This window comes from Ziziphus jujuba, chromosome 9 (genome assembly GCF_031755915.1).
Source record: "Ziziphus jujuba cultivar Dongzao chromosome 9, ASM3175591v1".
Classification (NCBI taxonomy): Eukaryota; Viridiplantae; Streptophyta; class Magnoliopsida; order Rosales; family Rhamnaceae; genus Ziziphus; species Ziziphus jujuba.
Window position 1 is genome coordinate 30,110,950 of NC_083387.1, and position 23,337 is coordinate 30,134,286.

A 23,337-nucleotide genomic window follows, 5' to 3' on the forward strand; every position below is an offset into this window, starting at 1 on the left:
TCCTCATGTATAGGGGCATTCTTCACCATGTAATAGTTTAATAGCTACTTGAGAATAGACACCAGATCACCCACTAAAAAACCAATTTGAATACAAAACAGCAACCCCACCTGTAGAGAAAGAAGTTCAGCTCTCAACGGACTGCACCTCCTCATAATTGGAATTGCCACAGCTACCATTAACATCCCATAATCATCACAAATTATACCACAACACCAACACTCCCTTGATTTAAAAACACAGCACCGCCAACCTTAATTTTACATCTTCCCCTGCTTGGTAAAATCCATTTATGCACAACTTTTTCTCCATCTATGCCACTTCTCCCTACTGTCTCCTCCCCCACTGGTCTCTGTCTCTGGTAAATCTTCTCCATTTTTTTTTTCCTTCAATCAATCTGTTATTTTTGGATTTCCTTTTTTTTTTTTCCTTGTATTATTTTTTTTCCTCACATCTCATCTATCTGCAATCTTTATTTACCAATTTCACCCAATTTTTTTTTTCTATCTTCAAAAAACCATCGGGTTGATGGTTTTTGCATTATTTTTTTTTTCTCACTCTCATCTTATATTTTTTTCTTCTTTTGATCTGTCAATTACAATAAAAAGCAGAATATTTGTGATCTATCTCATGTCGATTGCAAGTAAATCATCTCATTTTCTTTCTTTCTTCATGGGCAACTACTGATCTATGTTTCTTTTCCTTTCATGACAACTAGGTTGCAACCACTTCTTTTCTTTTCTTTTTTTTTTTTTTTTTTTTGTTCTTAACTTTCGTAACCATAAACAAAATTAAAAAATAGGAGCATTGCTTTTATTATTGTTTTAGTTGTATTTTATTGTTTCCTATTGTCTTTGGTATCTTTTGGGAAGAAGAAAACCATATAATATGAGAGTGATAGCAAATATTTAACATTGCATGCCAGCTGTTTGATAAATTGTCGATGACAATTCCATGCTTTTCCGAATGATGTTCTACTATGTGAGAGTGGCAGTGTTTACTTGGCTTTTTGCCGTGTGCGTGTGAGTGAGAGAAGACTTCACAGCAAGGTACTTGCAATTGCAAAGCATTATGACCCCAATCACTTTAAATGATTGACAAATCTTAGGTCCCATGTACATATAACATTTTATTTTCAATTTTTTTTTAAAAATTATAACTGCCTCTTACAATAGCAAAATAAAATATGCGTGGTCCTTTTCATGTACCCCCTTATTCAATTTTTACTTTGCTCACTATATGTATATAATATCTGCCTAGAATATCACATAAATGAATAAAATTATCAGAAAATTGAGGGAAAAAAAAGAAGAAGAAAAACATAATAATCAGTGCATTATGTGGTGTCTCTGTGTGTGTGTGTGAGAGAGAGAGAAAGTGAATTTTTCGGTGCAACTATGTGTGCAAATTTTAAGTTTTCAAAGTGATATTTTATTTTTTTCAAAAATGAAAATAATATGGAAAGGGGAATATAAGATATTTTTGTAATGTTTACTTTTTTAATAGCAATAATTTATGAAATAAAAAATAATACAATACAATACAATACATTGTTATACCAAACATTGTATTATCAAGAAGAAAATGAGAAAAAAATCTCACAAGCATGACCTTCCTGATGAGATGTTGTCACCAATAGCAAAGTGTTTGGGTTACTATGATGTGCTGAGATTCAGTCTTGTGTGCAAACATTTCCTTCATGTCACAAATAGCGCTAGTGCTGAGATTGAATCAACAAGACAGCGGTTGTTTCTTATTTATGTAGGCTATGGATGTCATATGATAAGTAAAATAGGTTTATGGTATCGTTGGCCTATTCCCTAATTAGAAGGGCTAGTAGGAGCAAAATGTTTTGGCATCGAGTATGGGATGGCTGCTGGTATTCTAGGCCGTTACTGCTTCAATGTTTTTTATACAACCCTTATGCAACTATGATTCGATAGTACGAATTCCAAAATTTCCCCACACCAGAGTCTCCCCTTGCTTTAATGCTGCTTTTTCATCTCCTCCTTCGTCTTGGGATTGCATTGTGGTCGTGGTAAATCATTTTTTTGATGATAATATTTTGGATTCGCTGGTTGTCCGCCATGGCTGCGTGTATTGGACCGGATATAGAGTTCAATGTCCTCGGACTTACTTTTGTAACATTAAAGGGAGTGCTTATCATGGTGGAATATTCTACTTTTTCAACCCCAATGGCAGGGGATTTCAATTTTGTCCTAAAAACTTAGCTATCCAAAATTTAACTTGCTTTCCAATGTCGATCATGCCAAACAACATCCTCCTTTTCCTCTTTTTGAGTTAAAGATGTACCCTCCAAAGGTCATCATCGAGGCCCACTCATCTTCATTTTTGCCTCAAACTATAAAACTGCCTCAAACTGTAAAACTATCTCTTGCAGAGCCTAATAAATAAGATATGAGCTCCTGAGATTGTAGCAGTATCCTCATTCAACCCAGTCAAAAACCTCTGCTTCTTTGCAGCATCATCAAGAATCATAAAGAGACCAAACTGTAATAGCTTTCTGAACTTCTTCTCATACACAGCAATAGACATAATCTCCTAAGTTAATATCTCAAACTCCAACATCTTAGATTCCCTTTATGCTGGAGAATAAAACTTTACATCATAAGCCTACTTAAAATGCTTTCATATGTGATCTCGTACTGCTCGCTCACCACCCTACCAAGTGTAAGCAATACCTTCTAAAAGAAAAAATCAGCAATCCCTAATCTTATTCTCATTAGAACACTGCATGCTCTCATCCAAAACCTTCTCAACCGAATCTAACCAAGCCAATGTTACTATGGATTAATGGTGCCCTAAAATGTCACTACACCTAATATGTTATCCTGCTTCACTATGGGACCCGAAGGATTAGTTAACATAGTCTATCCACAATCCAAGCCGATCACTCTATATGCTCAACCCTTAGGGTGGTCTCACCCACACCCTTTACTAGTTCCTGTTGACATTTAGATCTACGGAATGCACCTTTAATTCTAGATATAAAAGACAAATTCAACTCGATCTGATAATCAACTCACTCAATAAAAGAATAAGATATTGTTTGGGAAATAGAAACAATGTCAAAAGACTATAATGCACGTAATGGTGCAGGTCCACAAGAATCAAGAAAGCTTAATACTTTGATATCAAGTTGACAAAATCGTTCCTGTAACTTTTTTCAGACACCTGAGATGGTCTCATCTAAGGAAAATATACTAAACCGATACTGAAAGTTCAATGGAACCTACTAGTAAATTAGATATACCCTAATAATATAATATAGAAAGATAAACACTTTTAATAGAATTTTCATAAGGATAAGCATACTTATCTGAGTTTTCCTACAATATCTGAGATTGCACTATTTATGCTTCATGATGGGCTTGATTCAAAGTTTTGATTTTGGGAAAAAAAAAAAGTATGGGTTCAAATGTTTAGCAGATGGCGCCAATGTTCATACCAAAATCTCCAGATGATGAACAAACCACAAGAGCTCGAATACCTTCAAAAAGACAATATCTTCAAATCCCAGGAGGTGTTTGGATATTGTCTCTCCGATGACCAAGCTAAAGAGCTTCATGAATAGATTATAGATCAATACTTAACGTCTGTAGTGAGGAAATTGGCATACCTTTGCACGGCTAGCATTACCTTTGCATATATACATTGTTTGTGCTGTGAGTTTGGCATATCTCAATTTTGTCTTGATGTAGCTATACTATCAAATGGGAATATTTGCATGCAAGATTTTTATTGGTCTCGAGGAAGGTGTGGATGGATTCATGGGATTAGCCTTGGTATGATCTACTCCTAAATTTTGGTCGACTCGTGCAGCGGGGTGTACGAACCAAATCACCTCTCCTTTGTTGTTTTATGGGAAACAAGCTGCCAACCTTTGTGCTTGCAATGCAACCATCACGCTGGGTTGAAATGCATCTTGAATCGAGCTTATTGTTTTCATGCTTAGGCCCAGTTACGCAACATAAATAAAATGGAGTCAATAAGAATGACCTCCATGCTAAATTCAAACTTATATATCTTGGTAATTTTTTCTAAATTCCTACAGATTTTTGTGGTGCCTGATGCAAAAAAATACGTCTGGGTGCTTGAATTTCTTTCAAGAAACTCTAATCTTCTTCATAGTTTTCTTCATGCAAATCGAGAATGGAATGCAGGTGGGTTTAAATCATTTTCTGTAGAAGATGGGTTTTTGAATTATTCTTTCTTTATTGATTTTTTATTTTTTTATTTTTTTCGTGTAGGAGTTGTCTCATTCTTCTTTTGAATAGAGGGAAAAACTGGAGAGAAGGAGTTGAAGCATAATCCCAAGTTTATTAAAGCAATTTTAAACATTTTTAAATAAATAATTAAATGTAAACACAATAATGTCCTGTAACTGTTAAACTTTTCGGTAGACAACCAATGGCAAAGGTGTAATTACAAAAAAAAAAAAAAAAAAAACTAATGGCAAAGGTGAAGCTTATAAGACACAAAACATATTTGTGATAAATCGCAGGGGTATTTATGATGTAGTCTAATTTTATTCATGAATAAGGTTAACTTTAAATTTCAATAACTGTGTTTATGAGTTTTTCTTGTATAGAGAAAGTCAAATAGACATCTTTTTTTGCTGAAATGAAATCTATATTGTTTGTTTAACAAAAAATAAATCTATGTTTATTCCTATTTTTTTTAGTAAAAATCATAATTATATCAATAAATTAATACAATAAATAAAATCTATTTTATTAGTTATATGCTTAATTTTTATTTCTATAAAAAATAAATTCCTAAATTTACCCCAACTAGTCACTATCATAAAATCCTAGCTCCACCACTACATGATAAAATAATAATGCCATATATTTTGTAACGCATGATATTAATCAAAACTTTAATAAGGTTCTAAATCGTTAGATACAAAAAGCTTGATTTACATAATAAACCCACATCTTTAGTGGTAATTCATCATGTTATTAGAGCTCAAAATTTTAAAAATCTATGTTCGAATCCCACCACATCACATTACCATCCATTTAAGAATGGGTTCTTAGTGGTAATTTATGATGGTATCAAAGCTCAAAATCAATCCTAGAAACCTAGGTTCGAATCCCATCACCGTTAAAATCCTATAAACCTAGGTTCGACTCCCACCACCATCACATTGCCACCCATTTAACCTAGGTTCAAATCCCACTACCATCAAAATTATAGAAACCTATGTTCGAATCCCACCACCATCACATTACCACTCACTTAAAAAACTACCGTCACATTACCACCTAGTTGTACTACAAGTAAGAAGTTGACACTTGTAAGTATCCCACATTACCACCTACTTGTATTACAAGTAAGAAGTTGACATTTGTAAGTATCCCTCGTTACCACCTACTTGTACTACAAGTAAGAAGTTGACACTTGTAAGTATCCCATTTAAAAAGTTGACATTTGTGAGAACCAAAAGTGACCTAAAGCCCAAAAAATATTCACATTACCACCTATTTAAGAAGAGCTCCAAATCTTATAAACTTAGGTTCGAATCCCACCACCGTCACATTATCACCCATTTAAGAAGGGTAATACAAGTAAGAAGTTGACACTTGTAAGTACCCCATTTAAGGTTGACACTTGTAAGACCAAAAGTGACCTAAAGCCTCAAAAAACATTAACAAATAGTTGAAAGGTTTTCCACACAAACAAAAAAAACTTAATGCCAGATAACAATGAACTTTTTAAGGAAACATGAAACACAGTAGAGAACTTTCAAAAAAAAAAAAATGCAGTTTTACATTGTTTATAGTATTTAATTCCATGCTGTTTCTAGAATTCACAAACCAAGTATCTACTGATTGGTAGGTTTGGGATGGTGGAATTGGCAGTAGACACCTAAATAGCAAGGAAGACCATGCACAGTGTAACAGCATTCTTTTGCATCCTGTTTCATACAAAAGAATAATTCAATTAATAAAACAGCAAATATTTAAAAATATAATAATTAGGGTAAAAAACACTCACATCACGAAGCGATAAGTGCCATGCGTTGAGAGGCTCATGTGGATTAACCATCACTAAAGAATAAGGATGGTGTAACGTGCATAACCTACCACAATGATAGAATCGTCGTGCCAGAAAAAAATACATTTCAAAGACAAAAGTTGTCCAACAAGGAATCGCTGCTCAATGGGCTGCAGCAGAGGCTGAATGGGGGTTGCTGCGAAGGCTGAATGGGGGCTGCTGTGGCGGCTGAATGGGTTTCAGTTTATTATTCAATATTCACACATTAACACATAAATTAATTAGTATCAACTTCAATTATGCATACCAAAGCATGTCCCGTCTTAGTCAAAAGTCTGCTCTACAGTCGAGAGCCAAGCCGAATGGGCTGTATAGAAATGAAATAGATTCAATGATATTGAAAGAACCTATTTGCCTAAATCTTAATCCCAAAACAAGAACCTTACAGGAAATGTTTTAAATAAGATATCATTTTATAATTAAGCAAATTAATCAGTGGTTAGTTATTTTATTCCAACTAGCATTCATTCCTGTGCGATGCATGGTATGTATAACCATAATAGATGATGTAATCAAAATGAATAATGTTAAATATAATCTATAATAATTAATTATATTTGAAAATTTATTTAAAATTTTATTGCTACTAAGTACATTTGGATTTTTTTTAATTTTCAATTTATAATATAAAAGTTTGTTAAGAATTATAAATTTGACTTCTATATATAATACTATTCAATTATGAAATTCAAATTCAAAAATTATCTATATAATTTTTTCCATCCATGTAATTTTTCTATTTAATTTTTCCATCTATAGAATTTAAGTTTAAATTCAAATGCATTTATATAATTTAATTTAAATTTAAATGTATTTAAATAATATTTTCTGTCTATAGAATTCAAATGTATTTTTTTGGTTCCTTACGAATAATTAATTTTCATATATTAAATATTCATAATGTAATTTAATTACTTATCATTATTACCATTATTGTTTATCCTATAAATATATTTTTACCTTATAAGATAAATTATTTATGGAATTCAATTAAAAAATATTTACCTATTTAATTTTTTTATCTATAAAATTTAAATTCAAATCCAAATGTATTTATTTGATTTAATTTAAATTTAAATGTATTTATATAATATTTTCCATCCATGGGATTAAGATTAAAATTCAAATATATTATTTTAATTTTCTATAAATAATTAATTTTCCTATATTAAATCCTTATATTTAATTTGATTAGATAAAAAATTCAATTTAAATGAGAAAATAACATCCTCTATATCTCTTCTATTATCTTTTATATATATATATATATATATATATATTAATTTAATGGATCTTTCATTTTATATATATTTTAAAAAATTGTTCATAAAATAATTATTTTCATTAAATTTTATAGCTCATTGTTTCTATTTACAATTATTTATACCATATATAGAATATTTTATCTTGTAAATATTAGTCAAATCCTATACAAATAAGTATATTTATGATTAATAAAAATCATACCTTAACATATCCCTGAAAAATATTTAATTTTGTTTTATATTAAATATTAAAATTATAGATAATTATTAGTTTTTCAATTTAAGTTTAAATTTAATAATTATCATTTCAGATCAAATTTATTTATTTTTTATATTTAAGGATATAATAATATAATTATAAAAAATAATTAAATAGTAGAATAATTATTCAATAATATTATTATTCTTTTTAATAAAATAAAAGCAGAACAAGATAACAATTAAGATTCGACATTGAATAAAATCACAAAAATCAATTCAGTTATAATCACAAATCAAATTAATGATTATTAATCTTATACAATTTTTATTACATTGTAAGTATTTAGTTATACTTTTAAATACGAAATCCACATTCTATATAAAATTGATTTTATATTGATCCATATTAATTAAATCTTGTCATATGTGTATACATATATATATATATATATATATATAAGTACATTTTGAGCATTTTTCGGAAAATATTGAAAAAAATACATTATCCATTTTAAATTTTTGATTAAAAAATCAATTTTATTAGTAATTACCATATATTAATTCTATTATTGTATAATAAAATTTCATTTATTGCATATCCATGTATAAATATGTATTAATGTATAGATATATGAAATATCTTTAATAATAAAAATATCTTTTATTATATATATATATTTTTTTACCTAATCTTTAAAAAATTCAAAAAGTAACCAAATAAGAAGAGAAAAAAATTTCTCTTGCCAAGTTTTATTCCATCATCAAAAATAAAATCTTTATACTCACATATTATGGAAATTTTTAAAAATTAAGATCAAATTTTTTATTTCAAGTTTGACAAGATTGTATAATTCTTATTTTTGAAAATATTATTATATAAATTATTTGTAAAAATATTATTTATATATATTATGCTAAAAACGTTGTACATGTTATTACAAAGGTTTATAGCCAAATCTTGATAATGCCCATATATTATGGAAATTTCCAAAAAATCAAGATCAAATTATTCCTTTCAAGTTTTATTAAGATTGTGAAATTTTTTAAACAATTTTATTTTTGGATTTTAATTATTTATAATATCTTTGGAAGGAAATAAAATGAATATAAGAAAATATATGGTAATGATTTTAAGATTGTAAAATTTTTAAGGTAATTTTTTTTAATTCTAATTTTTTAAATATTTTTGGAGAGAATAGAATAAACATTAGGATAATACATGGCATAAAGTCTTGCTGACTTTTTTACCTTTATATATTATATAGATATATATATATATATATATATGCTATAATTCCGTTATAATATATGTTAGGCTATATATATTAGGTCATCTAATATTAGGCCACATATATGTATAATTCTGTTATAATATATATGTATACTAATTAAGCTATAATTAGGCCATAATTATATATTTGTTAAATATGGTAAATCAAATATTTTATTTATTTTTAATTTATTTCAAAATTATTACCATATATAATTTTATCAATTATTTGATAGTTATGGATATTTATATCAAAAAAATAATTATATATATATATATATATTTGGTTTTATCTATAAAAGATAAAATGATGAATAATAAATAATAAGTAATAATAAATAAAATAAAAATAAAAAATGTATTTTTGGAGGAAATTTGAAAAAAGGATATGCTAACACGTAGTGGATACACTTCTTCTTTTATATATTATATAGAGTCTTAAGCTCCTCACATAACTGTAGAATAAGAAAAATATCTCATGAAAAATGGAGCCAAAACCCAAAAAATCGTAGAACAATACCTATAACAGTATAAAATTATACTTTTCGAAGCAACAAAACAACACTAATGCTTCAATCAACATATTAGTTTAACTATTAAACCAACAAATTGTAGTTGTAATATTCACTGCCAATTCTTACAACATCAAAGCATCCTTCCATACTCCATTCTAATCCACAACAAATGTCATGCAATAGTGCAAAATCTTTCTACCTTCCAATTAATTTTCTATCTACGTCTTATTTTCTTCGTCTCCTGTAGAATCACTATATCTAAACATTAGAATCACTATATTTGGCCATTACTTATAACCATCTTTTTATTTACAGAAACTGACCTCTTACATTTATCCTAAAAAAAAAAAAAAAAAAAGCAAAGCATATGGCCTCTTACATCCCAACTAGTTAATTATCTTCATGATAAACTACTTTTCCCTAATACAACATTTTTTCCAAAACCAAATGCCAAATACCAAAACAAGAACCATACAGGAAATAATTTAAAGAAAATATCATTTTATAATAACACAAATTAATCAGAGGTTAGTTATTTTATATCAATTTCTAAGATCCTCACATAACTATAGAATAATAAAAAAAAATCTCATGAAAAAATTGAGCAAAAACCCAAAAAATCACAGAAAATTACCTTAAACAATAAACTTATGCTCTTTGAAGCAAAGAAAACAACACTGAGGATTCAATCAGCATATTAGCTTAACTACTAAACCAACAAATTGAAGTTTTAATATTAATTGCCAATCATTATTACATCAAAGTATCCTTCTACACGCCATTTTAAACCATAAATCTCATTCAATAATGCAAAATCCTCTAGGTAAATTGTCCTTTCTTTGGTTTAGATCGTATATTCTAGGTAAATCGCATGTAACAATGCATCTACCCCTTTCACATTACAAGTAATTAATTATCCTTATAATTAATCACTTTCACCCAATTCACTTTTTTTTTTTTTTTTTTTACCATGCATAAAAGGTTTAGGTCCATTGTCTAAAGAATCCAACAAAATTGGCCAATGATTAGAAGATATTATGAATGAACTTAAAAAGTTATATGATGTCCTCGAATTATTGGTTTCTTGTTATCCTAGTTCAAACATTCACTTTCTACAAATCAATTTGATGAAATTAACTGTACACAACTCACTAACCATGCCTATATAAAGCATAAACTATTTTTATTATGTTTTATTTTATGTGTCATTAACTTGACTTATAAGTAGAGGTGGCAATTTAAGTTATGATACGATGACACAACTCGAAAACAATATAGAATAAATAGATTTGGATTTATCATAAATGGGTTTGGGTTATAATCAGGTCAACCCGTTTAATACAATTATTAATTGTGTCGTTTTTAGGTTGACCAATTTAACTCGAAATGACTCTTTATGACCCATTTATTAAATGTATCAGTTTAAATCCAATACGATTATATACCTATTACAACCCATTTAAATTTAATTTTAAATTATGATTTTATCCATAATATATTATTTAATAAGTAAAAAATATTATAAATTAAAACACTTTATAAAAGTAATTTTTTATCATTAATTTTTTAAAAACAAAATTTTAAAAGTAATTTTTATTATTAATTGGTTAATTTTCAATAAATAAGTTAATTTTTAGGTTAACAGGTCAATATTTAGGTTAATAGATTAACAAGTCAACACGACCTGTTAAAGTAATCATGTTAAATGGATCGTGTCTGGTTGATTTGTTTATAAACAGATTGGGTTAGTGTTCTAGATACTTGACACGATTAATAAACGGGTCGGGTTAGGATTGAGTATTTCTAACATGATTATTAAACGGGTCGACACGAATCCTACATGTAAACACGAATTGCCACCCCTATATAAGCTGATGATCTTGCCCACCTTTTTTCTTTATTTCTTGCTGGCTTTCAATATAGGTTGTTCACTAGAGATTTTAATTCTTATATGTTCGAAGTAAATCTCACATTGGTAGAAATAAAACGTTTGCAATAATCATATTGATGAGCATACAAGACTACATTTAATGAATTAAACGACTTACTGATAGGTTTTGTGCAACAAGAATTTGAAACCCCCCATTTTTTATTGTTTCGTGTCGTAAAACAGAGCTACTAAATTCTATTTCAGAGATTCTGGGAATAAAATCTCTGACATAATTCACGATCTCCAAGAACTGTTGAATTTGATTTTTTGATAAATTATCATCAAGGAATCTTGTCAGCTCTTCAGTGATATGGGTTCTAGGAACTATTTTTCCATGTTGAAGGTGCATTCCTAAGAAGTCAATTTGGATCTTTCCAATAAACATCTTAGGTTTAGATAGCATCATACCATGGGTTGACATAATGCTATAGCACTCATTTAGGAGTTCTTTATAAGCCTTTTCATCCTTTGAGAACAACAATATATACTATTGTTGTATGGAGTATGGGCTCCAATATCTGAATCATCGTCTTTTGAAATAATGATAGAGCTACTTTCAACAAAATAGTAGAACAATCCACTAGTACTAGACATTTGGAATACAGAATGCAATCTTGTAGCGGTCTTCAGGATGAATACCAACTTGCCAAAAGCTTGCTTTAAGATTGAATTTTGAGAAACTCTTGGCTTCTTGGAGATGGATGAACAATGAATTTGCCTTAGGTAGAGGGAACTTATTATCTTGAAGAAATTGATTTAAAGGCTTGTAGTCAATTATAGGTCTTTTCTTTCCCCGATCTTCTCTAATTTTTTTTCTACATAAAATGCTTGGCATGCCCATGAAGAGTTGGTTGGCTCAATCAATCCTTGTTTTAGAAGTTTTTTGCATTCTTCTTTTGCTAGGGCTAAATATATAGGAGTCATTTCTATATGTGTAGCCTTTGTAGGATTGATATCTTCATTAAGCTGAAAAGGAAACTTAATGAAGAATCTCTCATTCTTCCTTAAAGGCCTACAATAATCAAAGGTGTTGTGGTCATTTGCACACAAGGTGTAGAGCTTTTTCTGAACTTCTTCAAATGATTGAGATGCCTTTATTGTATCTTTTCGTTAATGGTGTAAACGGCTTAAATTGCTTTCTGTATTGGATCCTTTGAGAAGTGATTCTAAGATGCTTGGCTTGACAATAATAAACATCCATTCCTATGAGGATGTCTTTATCTGGTAATGAGCATCCAATCACTTTTGTTCAGACTATTCATTCTGGAAAGAATTTAATGCCTATTGGATGTATAAAGATGAGTTCTAAACAAAATATTTTATCATCAACAGCTTTGAACATCTCTCTGTGTGGCTTCCACATGTGGGATGGTAATATATTGGGATTTACCATCGGCTTATGAGCTCATGTATCTATGTAGGCTATTACCTTGGTTGGAGTAGCATACTTATCTTGAATTATTGCAATCTCCACATTAGGCATTGATATGGGTTCAGTGATGAGAACTAACTAGGCTTGGTACGCTGACTGTATTTCTCTTTCGCTTGAATCTTTTGAGGAATTTTTTGAAGATTCTGGATCTGAATCACCTTCTTCTTGCTAGAAGGCAAATACAATATCTGATCAGCTTCTTCTTGTTCCGAAAAGGTAGATTCAATGTCCACTTCTTCTTCATCAGGAAAGAAGACTTATGCTTGAAGTTGTTGGATCAATTTAACTATTTTCTTTTTATTCTTGGGGCAGTTTTTGAAGAAGTGGCATTTGTTTTCCACAGACGAAACAAACATAAGATTTATATTGTCCTCTTTTAGATTTTCTCCCTAAACATGTAATATTTTTCTGACATTGTTTTGAAATGAAAGTTAAGATCTTTCATTTTTAATGAGCAACATTTTATTTCAAAATATTCTCTTCTCATTTGGGCATCAATCAAATATGGTCCCTAACAAATTCAGCAAATATGGCTCCTAATATATCACTGGTTGATTGAACTCGGAGAAGCTGAAGCTATTTGTATAATCCCAAATTCTAGAACCAATCTTTGAGGGTGCCTACAAATTTGGATGTGAAATCTTTTAAAACAACTTCAAGAGGTGCACCAAATCTTGTCATCCGGATGTCAATCCATGCACCTCCACCAACAACACTTAGAGACCCTAAACCTGTAGTCACTAAACTTGAAGAAAGTGAAGGACAAAACAGGCCCAACACCAACAGTATAATGCTTGAAGTGAAGCCTGTCATAAAGAGAAAGGGAAAATGATTTTTTTTATTTATTGATAATCTTGGAAGAAATTTAGAAAAATATTATGATGACACGTGACATTGACTATTTTATTTTTATATATTTTTTCAATCAATTATCTAATATTATAATAATAAAAATAGTATATTTTTAAATGCAACCAATAAATGTAAAAAAATTTATGATTTTAAATAATTGTTCTATTGATATTGATTAATATTTTTGATAGAATCACAGATAATAAAAAAATAAAATAATTTTTTATTGAAGATTTTGAAAAAAATTTAAAATGATAATATACTGAGACATGATGCATATCTTTTTACTTTTATATATTATATAGATTGCTGCAAAAACTTATTATTTGACATGCTTTTAGTATTTGCCTTAAAATTATGGCATTGTTTTCAACGTGTTGTATAATTATGGCATTCTATACTTTTATGCCAAATTATATTATATCACTTTTGTCTTTTGTTTTAAATGAAATAATTTATATTACTTTTTTAAAATGATGCAAATTTATGGCATTTTTTAAAAAAATGTTTTAAATCGTTCTTTTTGCCATAAAAATTTGCTAAGCCTTTATATATATATATATATAGGTGTATTTATATATATTGCATAATTTACAAAGTTATCTTAGATTTATTTCTTGTATGCAATCTCAATCTCAATAAATTTGAAATTAATGCATAAAACTAATCAATTGTTTTTAGAACATAAACTTAGAAATTATCTAATAAGTTGTATTTTATTAAACTTTCAAAATGTTCTTTGGTATGTCATACTTGCTTGCCTAACATGCATAAAATGTACAGTGCTGAAGTTTTATTGGGTAAAAATATAATAACAAAAAAAATTACAACAATGAGTGGGTGAATAAAGATTCTGTTGGTGTAACAGATATAGATAAACAATTTAAATGCCACATGAAATTCATGCTTTTTTTTTTCAGCAAAAAAAAAAAAAAAAAAAAAGGAAATTCATGCTTTTACTCTGGCCCGCAAATGCTTTGATGGGTATCGCGTTGACCGAGAAGGGTAAAGAGAAAGAAAAGGGCGGTGGCTTAAGTCAATGCAGGGGGAAAAGAAAAAAAAAAAAAAAATCAACTATTCAACGGCCAATAGCATTGCAAGGTTTTACAAAATCCTGTACTGGACCAGGTGAAGCAATCATTCCCTTCCCAGGTCTAGTAAACCATTCCTCTTAGCATCAGCCCAGGGGCCACTAAGAAGGATACGAGCCATGGCTGGAGCCAAGCCACACCCAAGGCTAAGCCCAAGCCCAAGCCCAAGAGCTCGCTCGAATGAACCAGCCAGATGAACCAATAAACGAACCATTCAATATTGTCAAATAACGGTTCCGAGGAGCCACACTCGTACACTCGTTCTTTCTTTGTATGGTATGTATGTGTGCGTGTGCACCGTGTCTTTCTCCCTCAACCCAATCGGATAATACGAAAACGCTCTCCTCCTCACTCTCTCTCTCTCTCTCTTCCTCGCTCCGCTCCATACAGTAATTTAGGGCAAAATCTCCCAATCTTCTTCCGACGCTGTTTCTGTTTTTGTTCTATCCTTTATTTTTTTTTTTTTTTTTTGCTGTCGATTTACTGCAACTCTTTACTGGTATCTTTCTGCCGGAGCAAAGCCATATCCAACTTTTATCTTTTCTGCTCTCGCTTCGTTTTCTAGGGTTTCGTTCCTTTTAATTCCACAAAATAAGGTATTCTTTTTAAGGCTTTCATTTTTTCTTTTTTTTTTTTTTTCTTTTTTTGTGTCTTGTTTTTGGTTCTCTTTTTTTCAATTTTGATGCCGAACTGGGTTTGGATACCGCGATTTTGTGTTCTCAGTGTGTATATTTTCTTTGTTTTAGTATTTTATTTTTGTCGTTTCGTGTTTTCACATTCTTGTTTTTGTTCATATATTTTTATCTCAAGTTCAAAAGTTTGAGAAATTAGTTGACTCAATATTCTCTTTGTTCTGTTTGTATGTTGTGCATTTTTTTTTTATATTTTTTTTTAATAAAAGAAATGGAGGGTTGTCTTCTCTATGATGGTATTGATGGCATATTTTTCGGAACAACATGATTTGCAAATTGTACGGCTCAGTTAATTGTATGTACTTGAACTGGTTATTTTACTTCGTTCGTCTTCTACATCTATTATATTTTTTTACAAAGTTTTTTTTAGTTACTTTTTTTTTGTTTTTTTTTTTGTTTTTCTTTCCTTGTTTTCTAGGGATTTATGTATGAATGCAACCTGATTAATTTTCTATCTAGGTTGAAAATTTTTCATCTGATAAATTGCATTTGAAAATCTTCAGATAGCGACTGTTAGTCTGTTTCTTTAAGCTGGATAATGGTTCTTACTTCTATGAAGTGCCTTCTGTGCAATTATTATTTTAAACTCAATTGCATTTAGTTGGATTGGTTCTATATACCGTATACTTGGTTTTGGAAATTGCGTAGTGTTTGAATAGACATTCTCTTTGACAGGAAGCTTCTAAGCTAATCTTGAAATTTGGTTAGTTCCTCGTGTATGATTATGTTGATACTCCAGGAAATCCAATATATAGGGGGTTTGCAGCGTTTTGCTCTTGATCTAGTTTCTGCTACTAAAGGTTTCATATTATGCAGAATAAAAATTAACCGTGATCATAACAAAAAGGAAAAGTGCATTTTTTTCCCCCATCTGTTAATAAGGAAGTATAGGGATATATATCCATAATTTTATTTTTGCTGATAGTTATTCTTCTTGTTTGGTGAGTTTCAGATCATATAACTGCAATATGTGTTTTGGATGGCTGCATTTTGATCTTGTAAGAGACGCCATTGATTCAACATGATCAAGGCAGTTTTGTATCATCTGTTCGTTTGATGTTTTCTGGGGAATTCTTTTGACATCGTGCATGAATGGCCGCTGATCAACGGAGAAAACGGTTGAATAGTGCTAGTGTTGTGGGTTGCAATTCTAGGGAGCAACATAGAGCAAAAAGGAAGAATAAAGGGTTGCAGCAATATGATTTAAACATGAAATCTCATATTTCTCTTCACTGGGACTTAAATCAGAAAAGGGTTATTGCTAAAAGGGAGCAAATTGGCATAAGTTGGAGAGATTTGAGGCCATTTGTTGGTTCTTCTCCTAGCAGTAAGAATATCTTAGCAGATATTTACGCTATTCCTCCGGAAATTCATGAGTTGGAAAATCTAAGAGAGGTGCTTTCATATGAGGTAGCTGTTTTTTCTTGGTTATATGTAATAATTTCTATATCAATTGTGCTATTTTCTGAAGCATTCATATATATTGCATGCACTCTATTGTAGGTTTGGGAGACCCATCTATCTGAAAATGAGAAAAATCATCTGAAGCAGTTTCTTCCAGCAGAGCCAGATGCAGAGCAAGTTGTTCATGCATTGCTTTCAGGGGATAACTTACACTTTGGAAGCCCTTTTCTCAAATGGCGAGTATTATTATATTGTAACTATACTATGGGTATATATATTTATTTTTGCAAATGCTTTAATATAGTCATATTTTGATGTATATGTATATTCAATGAACAGTTCTAATGCTTCCTCCTTGATCTTGATATGATTTTGTTGTCACTTTCTCTTCATTTATATATCTTTCTGTGTTTCACTTTTGACATTGTTGTTCTCTCTTATCAAAATCTTAAAGAATTTTGCTTCTGTCCGATTGTTCCTCATGTCTTCACTATCTATGCTTGCATGATTTATTCCAATCCTTCCTTTTCAAATGCCTCCTCTCATAAAATACATAAGATTGTCTCTTTCAAGAGTGTGCTAATAATCTATTCTTTATGTTTGTGTGTGTGTGTGTGTGTGTGTGTGTACATGTTATAGAACATGGCAAAACTACTGGATGAAAATTGGGACTACTGGGCCCAATGCAATTACGAGTTCTGTAACTACGGGAAAATTGAAATAAAAAACTTTACCTTTGATGAAATATTAAGATTCCTTCTCTGGTATAGAACACGGGAAAATGCAACTGTACTGAAGAGATGGGACACAGGATCCTCTTACTAGAACAAAGGAAAATGAACACAAATCAGTTTGGGGCATAAGTAAGCTATCTTTTTTTTGATTGCAGCAACTAATACTGATTACGCTATTGGAAAAGGAGTATGACTTTCACTGTTAACTTTTTTTTTTTTGAGCTTTGTTACTGCTGTTTTGGGATAATTATGCAACTTTAACCGAATTGAAAAATTATTAGACAGGTTGTCAGTTATTATTAACTTATACCATCTATTAGATTCCCGGTGTTGCCGCTACTTACTATTGGCTTTGTCAGTCCTTCGAAATAATTGTTACCCTTGTTCAATGATTTAGGTCTTTGGTTAGAGAGGATTTAAAATTTCCTGGAATATTTGAATGCAGGGGTGCTTCAGTTTGTTCTGGTGATCTTCACCCTGACACCATTCTTCAGCAGGATCAGTGCATAAAGGCTGAAAAGAAAGTATACTATGAAGAGTTGCGCAAATATCACAATGAGTAAGTGAATCATTTCACCGTTCTGAAAAATAGTTAATGTTTAAAGTTCTTTTATCCAAAACGTTGGTTATAACATTCTTACTCTTTTCATGGCAGTATGATTGTATACTTACTGAGTTTGAAGGAGAGATTTGCAAGCTGTAAAGATCCAGAAAAGGAATTTTTGCAGAAGATATTGAGGTTAATTGCTAATTTGATATTTTGATTTATGTATTTGTTGATCTGATTATATGGCTAGTTATTTTGCAGAATTTGGGCGTGCATACTTTTCATTCGAACTGTTATAGCTACTAATTAATGGAGTACTATGGATATGGACTTAAAATTAAAAATGAAAATATGTAACTAAATGTGAAAGTAAATATTCGCTGGAATTTTTTTTGGAGATGAGAAATCCTAAATCAAAGGGGATCTAATCATACTGTTTGATGAGTTTATACTTGCATGTATATACTTTCTGTTTGAGCAGTATTCAGCTGGACTTGATCTTGTGCTGTTTTTACTGTTCTTGGTTACTTGTTGAACATATTTAGGGTTTGATTTGTTCTTATCTTCTTACATATGTAATAGATTCTCTGACATGGTTGAGTCATGAATAAAGTGGGAAACATTTAGCTGTAATTTCCTCCCTTTTGACATTCTTAATTCTAATTTAGCTTATATATAAGTACTAAAATCACTAATATCGTGCAATTTATTACAAGTGAAATAGTGAGTTATTACTAAGAACATACACACACACCCAAAAAAAAAACAAAAAAAATGTCTTCTGGAAATTATTTTCCTTCAAATACCAGTTTGATTTGAAGAGAGCTCCAGTTGCATCTTTGTTGGTCAGTGTATTTTTTGTGATGTCATTCTCCTATTGATTTACTTTCGAGTCTTCTTCAATCTCATTTAGGTCTATCAAATTATATGCAGGTCAAAAAATAATGGGGATAAAAGAATTTCCTCGTGTGCAAATGAATCGGGATTTCATGTTCGTGAGGATGATGTTACACTTACAGCTACATCTGAATCATGTTCTTATGTTGCTGATGAGAAAGCATGTAGTAGTGATAACCAGAATTCCTCAGTGGTCAAGGGTGGAGAATTTGATTATAGGTTGGTAATTTAGCTCTCTGAAATTGAGCCTTGACAATACATAGTATATGGCATCATGAAATTTGGCAAGATCTTTAGGAGTATGATTAGTTGCTTGTTTGCAAGATAAGTAAACTTGATCTAATCTGGCTATAGTTGCTTGAGAAAATTTTTACTCTCTAAATAAAGTAGCAGTTTGTTTGATGAGCGTTAGATATTACAGGCCAGAAGCATCTTCTTTTTGAATGCCATTTTATGATGCTTTTCAGGTTCCTAGTGTAAGATGCCATTGCTCTAAGAGGGTTAGGTTGATTGAAGCTGTTCTAATCAACACTCTATATTAATTTCTTTCTTTTTTTATGGCGTCTTTATTAATTTAGTACAACTGGAGTACATCATACAGGCTAATTTTTATTTTTCCAGATCGCTAGGAGGAATTCTTTTGGTTTTCTTAATTACATTTCAAATTGTTTTTTGTCCTGTAGTTCCTATATTGATCAGGGTGCTTGCCATGTCATTTACATATATTTGGTGGTGTTGAGCAGTGAGGAAACCTTATTATTTGATTTTGGTGTCAGGGTGAGTGAGAAAGGCCTCCTTAAAGACAAAGGTCGAAATCCATTGATTGTTTCAGATGGTGCACTTAATGTAGGAGCAAGACCCAGAAAAGGAGACAAGCTACACAAGCGGAATATCCATCGTAGCGATGGTGCTAAATACATGTCATATTTTAAGGTTGGTATATATTTCATATGTTACACAATTTGGATGGATCATGCTGGGGTACCCTAATCTTTTACCTTGCAAGCCAGACTGATCCTTCCTCAATTCTAGGATCACTCATCACTAATTTTCAATTAAAACATGTTTGCATATGTATTTTGCTTTAAGATTTAAAAAGCTTTCTGAAAATGAATCCAAATTTCCACTATAGAAAGGCATTTTAATATGTTTGGAACCAATAAAGTAAATGTGACAAAATTATTCTTATTCTAATCTGGTTATATTTGTGTGGATATTTGTTTACATGTATGGTTTGGGTTGTTAGACAACGGACCCACTCAAACTAACTCTTTTTGAAGTGGATTGCAGGATATAACCTAACTTAATAAGTGGTTTGATTGATATTTTCACTGTTCTTATCATTTAAATTTTAGTATTGTGATTATGAACATGTGTTTTGTTTTTAAACAGTTTAGATTTAATGATAAAGAAAAAAACAGGCAAGGTGAACAAAAGACCCTTTAGATTTTTAATATATTCATTTGCATTATTTAGATGGTGATGGGACTTGAAGACATACTGTTTAGCTGTTGATTCTGTGCCTGAAATTTCCTTACATTATGCGGATAAGATTTTTTATCTTTTACTTTTTTGAAGTTGTTCCCAGCTTCTTTTAGTGTTGAGCTCGCAATTACAGTTCTTGTTTATTTAATTTTTTGAAAAACTTTTAAAGTTCTACAAGTAGGCTATTGCTGATATAGTACCTTTTTGTGTTTCAGATTAGCAAGAAACAGCATGAAATTGTCAAGAATATGAAGCAGTCTGGTAAAAGCATCCAGTCCAGGTCTCTTAACCGAGTTTTAGGTAACATTGATGATATTAATGTGCAACCGTATGAAGTATTCGTTGCAGAAGAACAAAAGAAGTTGCATGAGCACTGGTTAGTGTGTTTTGAAGTAAACCCTCTTTTTCAGTCAAAAAGGACTGAAAGCTTTTTGAAGTTGCACTCCTAAAAAATTATCTTATATATATGTAGGTTGCAATTGGCAAAAGAAGCTATCCCAACTGCATATATGAACTGGAGAGAATTTCATTTACAGAAACAACAAGTGATAAAGTCTCTGGAGGAGGACATGAAAAGCAGAGTAGAGTTTCAAATAGAGGTCTGTGATTAAGGCTCTCTCAGTTTCTCTTGCGGCTGTTGTTATTTTTAATATATATCTTTTAACCCCCTTCCTGTTTGGGCATGTGTGCTTGTGTACTTTCAGCTTGTTGGTTAGTGAGTCTATACCTTCTTACTGTTGTATATGATGTTTAACCTGTTGGTTTGTAATTGAAGGTTCAGGATGATGAATACAGTGGCAGTGGGAGTGGAAGTGGGAATGAAAGTGGTAGTGGGAGTGGTAGTGGAAGCGGGAGCAGGAGTAGGAGTGGGAGTGGGAGCAGGAGCGGGAGTGAGAGTGACAGTGACAGTGACAATGACAGTGGGAGTGAGAGTAAAAGTGAGAGTGAGAAGAGTCTGGTCCAGGATCAGATAGAAATTGGATTGACAAAACAAGTATCTGCCCCTGAAGATGAGGAGAAGTCTTTATCTGGTTCCTCAGAGGAAGAGCAGTCTCCTCGGCAGATTGCTGTTGGCCATGGTTTCAACACTATGGATATGGATTCAGGACAACATATGACAGAAAAGTCAGTTCACGTTAAATTGAGTGCTGGTGAGTACTCTGAAAATGAAGACGCTCCGGATGTTGCTCCTGGTCCAGGAGTACATCTGTCTTCTGGTAAAGATGTCTGGCCAGCAGCTAACTTGCCACATCCTTTCTATGATTCTACTGTAAGTCAGCAGTATGCAGCAGCTGGAGAGACACTTGTGGATCCACAAGTCAACAAAGAACAGCAGACACATTTGATTGATCTGGAATCCAACTTACGGATGGGAGAGACACGGAAAACTTTGTTGCACAGACAGTCTGATGATCCTTCGTTTAGACAATCAGAGGATGCTTCCTTTGATGCTTACCCTAACCAAGATCGGAATGAGTTACTACAATCTCTCTTCAAGGGCCCAGAGGTGTTATCCTACCATCATGAGCAGAAACAGACGGGGTTAGATTTGCAGCCTTCAGACAATATGCTCATGGGAAGCGGTCAATTTTCAGGACATTTCCAGGACCAGCAGCAGCCTTCTCTGCCACTAGGGCAGGGGCAGAAAAGAGATAACGAGGTTTATGTACAACAAAACATATCTGAGAACATTTTTGATGGAGGCAGATACTTAATCCCAAGTCAGGAATCTTTGCCAGCAGTCAATGTGCAGGATTGGGCTGTCAATAATGTCCGCATGCCACCACTGCCGCCACCTCTCCAGCCTCACTTAAATGCTGGAGAATTGTTGAACCAGAACTGGTTTTCTGGGGAGCACCAAGTTCGTGGCCGATGGACTGGATCAGATAGTGCTAGCATATCTAACCAGAGCATTGGGAGTGGAAGCAATGGAGATCAGAGCTTATTCAGTGTTCTATCTCATTGTAACCAGTTACGTTCTAGTAGTAGCACCCCTTTCCATTCAGTAGCCTCCACCGAGCAGTTGATTTCAACAAGGAATTATGGAATGGTGGGTGGTGGGGTTACTCCCAGGATGAGCAATAATACTGTACCACAAGCAGCTGCTGCTACAAGTCATTCACTTGACTTCATGAGTGAGCGTGAAGCAGCTTCTCCCATGATACCTGATGATATGGTATGGATGGGATTGCCACATCAAGGTTCTGCTTTACATGATTCAATGGGGAAACCATACTTGAGGTCATGGAATCAATAAAAAGTATGCTTTCCGGTTGGAGTTCCAAATTTTTAGGCCTGGTTCTAGAGACAGGTCATGACAGGTCTAAGAAAAGGAAAAAATAAAAATAAAAATGTGGGAGTGCAATATCCATTGAAGAGGAATTTGGGAGGTGTAATAATTAGAAGGCAAAAAGAAATTTGATGAGAGGGTTTAGGGAGAAAAATCACAGAAGAATCTGAAATACAGACAGGGAGATAGGATTTTTGTACATACCTTATACATGAGCCAGCTCAAACACCATGTGTATATAAATCTAGATGGTTAGATGGAGAGGCAGTTGCAAGAGGAGTCACGGGCAGATTTTGATTAAACAGAAAGAAAAAAACAAAAAAAAAAAAAAAAATCGAAATCCAGGTATTTGCATAATTGTTAGGCAATTTTAAAATTTTCACATTTTAATTTCAATTGGGATTTTTTTTTTTTCCTGTTCCTACTTTGTCTGTTGCTGAGAAAATAGCTATCAATAATTTTGGAGGCTTTTTAAGTTATATAAATATATAGGTAATTGAATATTTGTTTATTTATTTGTTTTTTATTATAGTAGTGATTATCTATTTTATTTCCTATCTACTGTTTGATCACTCCAAAGTCCAAATATCACGTGTACTGAGGGTCTCATAAATGATGAGTTCGTGCTGCCGACAATGACTATTCCCA

The 23,337-nt window shown here is 31.6% G+C and overlaps 1 protein-coding gene across 3 annotated transcripts; it reads left to right on the forward strand.

Annotated features, from left to right (window-relative positions):
• Positions 1-14,878: 14,878 nt before the first annotated feature.
• On the forward strand, positions 14,879-23,200 carry LOC107427998 (uncharacterized). Of its 3 annotated transcripts, none has more exons than XM_016038427.4 (10): positions 14,881-15,236; positions 16,285-16,742; positions 16,836-16,972; positions 17,916-18,029; positions 18,126-18,209; positions 18,951-19,133; positions 19,691-19,847; positions 20,615-20,775; positions 20,872-20,998; positions 21,181-23,200. In XM_016038427.4, the coding sequence occupies exons 2-10, from the start codon at positions 16,425-16,427 to the stop codon at positions 22,654-22,656; spliced, it is 2,757 nt and encodes a 918-aa protein (XP_015893913.3). In that variant the 5' UTR covers positions 14,881-15,236; positions 16,285-16,424; the 3' UTR covers positions 22,657-23,200. The 3 variants fall into 3 exon arrangements, with proteins under 3 accessions (XP_060676341.1, XP_015893913.3, XP_015893912.3); XM_016038426.4 differs by having other exon boundaries at positions 14,882-15,236; positions 21,175-23,200; XM_060820358.1 differs by lacking the exon at positions 18,951-19,133 and having other exon boundaries at positions 14,879-15,236; positions 21,175-23,200.
• Positions 23,201-23,337: the final 137 nt, after the last annotated feature.

Coding starts and splice junctions, on each gene's coding strand:
- LOC107427998 (XM_016038426.4), top strand. CDS start 16,425: ATGGCCGCTGATCAACGGAGAAAACGGTTGAATAGTGCTAGTGTTGTG. Junction 16,743..16,835: donor GAGAGGTGCTTTCATATGAG/GTAGCTGTTTTT, acceptor ACTCTATTGTAG/GTTTGGGAGACCCATCTATC. Junction 20,776..20,871: donor AAGAAGTTGCATGAGCACTG/GTTAGTGTGTTT, acceptor ATATATATGTAG/GTTGCAATTGGCAAAAGAAG.